At 39.6% G+C, this 6,806-nt stretch overlaps 2 protein-coding genes across 2 annotated transcripts; one reads left to right on the plus strand and one right to left on the minus strand.

Moving 5' to 3' along the window:
• The first annotated feature begins 4,730 nt into the window (after positions 1 to 4,730).
• LOC118740312 (radial spoke head protein 9 homolog) lies at positions 4,731 to 5,679 on the plus strand. Its single transcript, XM_036471796.1, has 2 exons — positions 4,731 to 5,090; positions 5,165 to 5,679. Exons 1-2 carry the CDS (start codon positions 4,743 to 4,745, stop codon positions 5,660 to 5,662), a joined length of 846 nt encoding a protein of 281 aa, XP_036327689.1. The 5' UTR covers positions 4,731 to 4,742; the 3' UTR covers positions 5,663 to 5,679.
• A 180-nt stretch (positions 5,680 to 5,859) lies between these two features.
• Positions 5,860 to 6,806, minus strand: LOC118740311 (putative E3 ubiquitin-protein ligase UBR7; the record flags this gene model as incomplete). Its single annotated transcript, XM_036471794.1, is given in 1 exon segment — positions 5,860 to 6,806. A coding segment is annotated over 1 exon segment (947 nt), but the record flags the coding sequence as incomplete, so codon positions are not given.

Consider the following 6,806-nt stretch of genomic DNA (forward strand, 5'->3'; position numbering starts at 1 on the left):
TATAAAAAATGCACGCAAGGAAGAAATGTCTGGAAACACCAGCAAAGTTTTGAGACGATTTTGCGACGACTGCTGGAAAGGGGTGCTCACAGTTTGATGCTAAAGATGTCTCAAAATGTAGACGTGTACATTTTCAGACACAATTTGGAACGAACTGTGAACACATCAAGTATTTTTGCATTTCGTGCAATCCGTGCATCGTGCAAGACTTCGAGAATACCCCTAATATGTTGTTTTATTTATGCTATAGGGAACTGAAGAAGGAAGCGAGACGTATTTGCTGCAATAAGAAGAGAAACGTGAGTGCGAAGAGCTTGAAATGCTGGCCGACAGAAGAATGCCCAAAGATTTTACATGAAAGTTAGGCGACTTACGGAAGGCTTCAAGACAAGGGCATATTTCTGTAAGAACAACAATGGCGACCTAGTTACCGATATTCAGAGAACACTTTTCCACCCTACTGAATGGCAGCAGCACGGAAAGTTATAAAGAAGAAGAACCCGAGCCCCCAGTCGATGATGATGGAGTCGATGTTCCACCGCCTGACTATGACGAGGTAGGAAGAGCAATAACGTGCCTTTTTAACCCCAGTCTTTAAATCTGGAAAAAGAAATGATATCACAAATTATAGGCCTATTTCGAAACTGTCTGTCTGCTCAAAGCTATTCGAAAAAGTGATACATTTTAAACTCTCTTTTCTTGCCAAAAGAATGATTGAGCCCCACCAACATGATTTTGAAGCTGGTCGTTCAACGGTCACTAATTTAGCTTATTTTTCAGAATTTTGTGTTTCTTCCTTCAAAGATGGCTCGCAGATAGACACCATTTATACGGACTTTTCTAAAGCCTTCGATAAGGTACCACACCTATTATTGCTACACAAGTTGGAGTGCATTGGTGTTCACTCTAATTTCCTAGCTTGGTTAAAGTCTGGCCTTACAAATAGGACTCTGTCTGTATATATCGATGATTGTAAATCGAATCCCTTTGTTGTAACATCAGGTGTACCCCAGGGTAGCATTCTTGGCCCACTATTGTTTGTCCTGTTTATAAACGATATTAGCTCCTGTTTACCTCTGTTAGTGAATTTGTTGATCTTGGTGTTGTGTTTGACTCGAATTTTTCATTTATGAATCATGTTTGTCATTTACTTCCAAAAGTTTATAGTAATTTAGCATTTATTCGTAGATATGCCAAGGATTTTAGAGACCCTTACACTCGGAAAACATTATTTAATTCCTTAGCGCGATCTAAACTTGAGTATGCCTCTATTATATGGAGCCCTATTTATAATTGTCACGCCTCTCCCTCCCCTCGCTTCTCTTTACTTCTCAGATCCGATTCCTTCATATTACTCCCGGTGTAAACTAATAAATTTGCTATCATTGGAAAATAGAAGGCGTACCCAATTACTCTTATTCGTCTTCGATCTTATCTCTGGCTCCATCTCTTCTCGAGCAGGTTACCTTTAATGTGCCTCTCAGAACTCTTCGCTCTCGCATCCCCTTTTACGTTCCTGCCGCTAAGACTAACTACTCATCTTTTGCGCCTATTTTTCGAGGCCTTGTGGAATTTAACAATATCTCAAAGAGCTTAGATATCGACTTTTCGTTTCCAATAAGTCTTTTTAAATCATCTCTTGAAACCTATTTTCGTAATTGTACATATACTAGTCACCGTTAATACTTTTTAGCCTACTTCTAGTCTGTAAGATTGTAAATCATAGACTGAATAAAGATGAATATGAAATATGAAAACAACAAAGCTGGAGCTGACAGCCTGTCAAATGAGCTATTCAAGTACGGCGGCGAGGAGTTGATAAATTGCATACATCAACTCTTATGCAGAATATGGTCAGATGAACGCATTCCCGACGACTGGAATTTAACCATTCACACCAACTACCGTAGGATCAGCCTTCTAATCACAGGTTACAAGGTCTTATCGTGCGTATGAAAGCGTGTGAAAGACTGAAGCCCACCTTCCGTGAACTGATTGGGCCTTTTCAGTGTGGCTTTAGACCTGGTAAATCCACCATAGACCAGGTATTCACAATATGCCAAATCTTGGAAAAGACTGATACGGCTGTGTAAAATAACGATGAGCAATACCACCAGCTCCATCAGAATTTGGAAAGACCTCTCCGAGCCGTTCGCCACCAAACGGGGTTTCAGACAGGGCGATTCTTGGTCTGGTGGTAAACCAGGACAAGACGAAGGATATCCTGCCATCAAACAAACAGTCAGCACATTCGCGCCTTGGCCCCACGTCACTGTAATTTCGAGAAAGTGGAGAATTTCAAACCACACTCTATAAGTCACTCATCATGTCCATGCTGGTATATGGCGCAGAAGCATGAACAATGATAACATCCGATGAGGCGGCTGTTGCGAGAATTCAAGAGAAAGATTTTGTGAAAGATTTACGGGGCTTTACTCGATGGCGATGGCGAGTACCGCAGACGATGGAATGATGAGCTGTATGAGCTTTACAACGACATGGGCATAGTGCAGCGAATGAAAATACAGAGGCTCCGCTGGCTTTTCCATGTCGTTCGAATGGACACCGACGCTCCAGCTCTGACAGTATTCAACACGGAACCAGCTGGTGGTAGCAGAGGAAGAGGGAGGTAACCACTGCGATGGAAATACCAGATGGAGACGGACTTGGCTTCACTTGGCATTTCTAATGGGCGTCAGTTGGCACAGAAGAGAAACGACTGGCGTGCTTTGTTAAACTCGGCCAAAATCTCTTAGGCGTGTAGGACATTACTTGTTAAGAAATTTACTTGTTTATTTAAATTTTATCATAGCCCGCCACTAGGGAATTGGTGTCTACATGAAAGATATCCATAGCCACGCCAGCCGCTAATTTGATATCGTAGAGCGCGAGACCGGTGACACGACTATCTCGTTTCAGCAGCAGCGATAGCGGTTGACCTACATTACCAGCGGCGCCGATAACAAAACGCGGCTCTTGGTTATTTGTGTGGTGGAAAATCGTCGGTCGACTCTGGGAAGTGATCTTAGAAGAATACACGTCTGCCGCAGCATCTTTTACTTTGCTTTTGATTATTTTGGTTTATTTAATAAACAGTTTAATTGTTTTTTATTTGCTTCTGAAATTGACTGACTTCAGTTAAAGGAACATCAAATATAAAAAATATTAAACTGTTTATTAAATTAACCAAAATAATCAAAAGCATAGTAAAAGATGCTGCGGCAGACGTGGGCGTCACCGCCTACTTATGACCACATATGTGTACCTCGGCAACCGTTCGATCAATTTGTACCAAACGCGGTATGATAATTGTGATTGCCACATAAAAGCAAAACGATGAGACTTATTGAAATCGGACTATTCTTCATATAACGGTAAATTTCCGACATGCTTGAAACTTCGATATTTCGAAATTTGATGGCGCTAAATTACATAAAATTGATACCAACATCAATCCATTGAAAAGAAGTAACATTATAACTATATAAGTTTATCTAAGATGTTTAAATAGGGGCACAACCACCCCTGTTTACCATTTAGCGGTAGTTTTCGGAAAGGTGAAAAAAACTGACGACTTTTCTACTTGTTATGTTTGGGTTCAGCGGTGGCGCAAATGTTGTAAAGCAAAATCAAATTTACGGTTGGTTTAGACGTCATGTTGAATTTTTCAAAAGGCGACACTGTTTTTAATGGGGGACGTCTATGGGATAATTTTAAAATCTTAATCTTTGTGATCCCCCTATGAAATTTTGGCTATCGTACTATACCGGTTGAAGTGATGTTGAATATTCTTAGATATTCAAGAAGATCGTTCCCACGACAGTCGGGTATACGTAACTGGAACGACACAGATTTATATCTGGCCAAGGACTGTCACTCCAGCAACACTCCCCAAAAACTCTGGGGAATCTGCATGCTGTTACAACAATAACAACGTGATGTTGAAATTAATTTTAAGCCGCTAGCTTACATCGCTATGTTTAGCACGTTCCCGGTCGTGATTTAAGCGTCGTACAAAAAAAAATCGTATAAAGTCGTGGAGAATGAAATTCTCCTTCAAAAACTTTCTATATAACAAATGTGGGAAATTAAATTCTCCAAATTTCTACAAATTTGCATACAACCATTTGTTATGAAAAATGCAAAATCAGCTTGCAAATCGCAAAAAAACCTAAAATTCAAGACGGCGGATGTTGCCATATGAAATCTAGGGCCAAGACTCGGGATCCATGACCTAGAAATAGAAGTAAACTGCATCAAAAAATCGCTCAAAGAAAAATGCCATTTTTGTTGAGAACGCTATGGTCCTCCAGTTGAGGTACTGTTGAGAAATAACGTTGGAGATTTGTGAAATTCCTTAGTTCTCAACTTAACCTCAAGTTGAGCTCAAACCAAAATGTTTGTTGGGATAATAATTAGTAGAAACTTTAATAGAGAATTTCATGCTATTAAAAGTAATGTGATGTTCTAAATCTACGGAATAGTTAGCCAAAGTAAAAAAAAATTAATTCACACAAAGAGAAGCAATCAAGAATGTAGTTATTGAAGACCACTCAAGTTACTTATATTAAATAAATTTTATTGTGCCATGGGTAGTATACTCCTTATAAAATCACTCTATAAAAATAACCAAAAATCAATTGTCATGTTTTAATTTGTCAATTAAAACCATGGTGAAATTAAAACGAATTAAAACCACCAACATTTCTTAAGTAATTTTATTGCGGCAATAGAGAATAAAAATGAATGTTAAATACTTCAATGAAGGACTCGAATGCCTCATGTATTGCGGTCAAAAACTTACACCCGAACAGAAGGTTATAATTGAAAATTCGCTTATTGTTCTACAAAATGAAAATCGTTTATCTAGCATGCATTTTTGGGGTCGTATTAATGCTATAACAAGCGACTACTACATCGCTTTTGGCTACACGCAGGATTGCCTAAAAGACCGTAAGTTTTTCTACACGGTTGATGGGTATCAGTGGATGATGTTGCCATTTGTGCATAGCACCAAAATTTTCCAAGCGACTATTTTATGCCGTGAACCTTTTATTGGCGATCCGATTCTGGTTACAACAGTGGAGTTGGTAAGCATTGAAAACGTTTGCTTTATAATATACGCATGTATGTACGTGCATTAGAAAAGACGTTTGTTTTGTAGGATCCTACATTTGAAATCGATAACTATCAAGTAATCTCAGCGAATATGCCAGAAAAGGTGAAACTTAAAGAAGAGGAACGTCTCGCTGCGATAGTATTTATCATTACCGAGGAATGTGCAATTTGTCCGCGAGGCGCCCTTTACAAACTTACTGATGGACGTGTTATACCAAACCAGATGTTTCGCGGTCTGAACGACCTAGAAGTCGAGAACATGTCCAATTACCAAATCTTTCGCCTACCCCGATGCGACCTAAAACACAATCTGCTCAAGCGTAGTGACTATAACTACGCCATCGACTTTTTGGACTGCATAGCCGATGTTATTCCATTACGTCAAGCATTTTCACTCAATTTAATGCGAAGTGAGCGTTTAGTTATTATAAAATCTTGCATCTGGTCAGGTATGACATTTTTTCACAAGTTAAATTCGCGCAAGCATGGTTTTTGTTATTTTGGCGACGGCAAGAAAAACTATGATCTACTTTTTATGTACTAGAATACATTTCTAACAAACAATAATCAATCTATTTGAATGGATCAAGCACGAATATACTGAAAAAAATAAACGGTTTTGCTTGATTTGCGGCAGCAGAAACGACAGTTGGATCCTGTTTCGTATGTATTATGCCATTAAATCATAACTTTATAAAACTCATTACATGGGTTATCGGTAAAAATGTTGTTGATCAGCTTACCTTCTTCGTATAGTTGCTTTCTTTTAGGACGTCGGCATGGCTCTTCTGTATTTTCATTTACTGCTTCTACTGCTTCTTGATGGTTTTCGATCTTTTGTCGTTTTGCTTTCGGAACTGAATCATCAGAAGCTTCTTCATCGCATGCATGTGGTTCACTATCTGATTGTACGGTTTCTTCTGGTGTTGCCTTTCCGTCCCCATTCATATTCATTATTTCCGATATGCTCTTATCGAGATCTGAACGCAATTTGTTGTCATTATCCCCGCCTACAGAAGTTTCTTCAGTTACTGTTATATTAGCCGTCGATTCATCTGAGTCATCAATAACTTTTAGAGCCAGTCCTGTGTAGTCTTGTAAGAATTGATGCTTCTGCATGCAGTCACCACAGATCATTTCACCACAAGCTTCGGCCTCTACCAGGTTGGCTGCCGATTTTGACACGGCTAAATGATGCAAATGAAACCAATCTTCGCATACAGTACATTGCAGCATCACTTCGTCGGTTGTCCGGTCTGGATCTGGGTATGGTCGATGACATTTGCAGTACAAGCCCTGGAAGTTTTGATTATACAAATTTTCTGAATTCTTTGCTTGCAGTTCGGTCAATCCTGTATTGAGTAAACACCGATGCTGACTTGAAAAGCGTTCCGTGGGACAATCGCAACGAAAATTACGCTTAGTATATAACTCAATAAGCTCGTGATTTTCGTGACAACGATAAGAACAAGCCAAACATATCCCGGCACATTTGTTCAAATTTGTGCGAGTTTCTGGGCAACAGGTCAGGCAAGAGTAAAGAGCCTGTCGTTTAATAGGACCCTGCGCATATGTGCAGCATTTTTCGTCGGACGCACCGAGCACTGCATTATACTCCTCTTCCAACTCGTGTTCCTCTTGCAACACATCAACCATTGTTACACTAGATTCCTCCAAGGGATTCTCCG

Source organism: Rhagoletis pomonella, unplaced genomic scaffold, assembly GCF_013731165.1.
Source record: "Rhagoletis pomonella isolate Grant_MI unplaced genomic scaffold, Rhpom_1.0 Rhpom_scaffold_00006, whole genome shotgun sequence".
In the NCBI taxonomy this organism is placed as follows: Eukaryota; Metazoa; Arthropoda; class Insecta; order Diptera; family Tephritidae; genus Rhagoletis; species Rhagoletis pomonella.

Coding starts and splice junctions, on each gene's coding strand:
- LOC118740312 (XM_036471796.1), top strand. CDS start 4,743: ATGAATGTTAAATACTTCAATGAAGGACTCGAATGCCTCATGTATTGC. Junction 5,091..5,164: donor TGGTTACAACAGTGGAGTTG/GTAAGCATTGAA, acceptor TTTGTTTTGTAG/GATCCTACATTTGAAATCGA.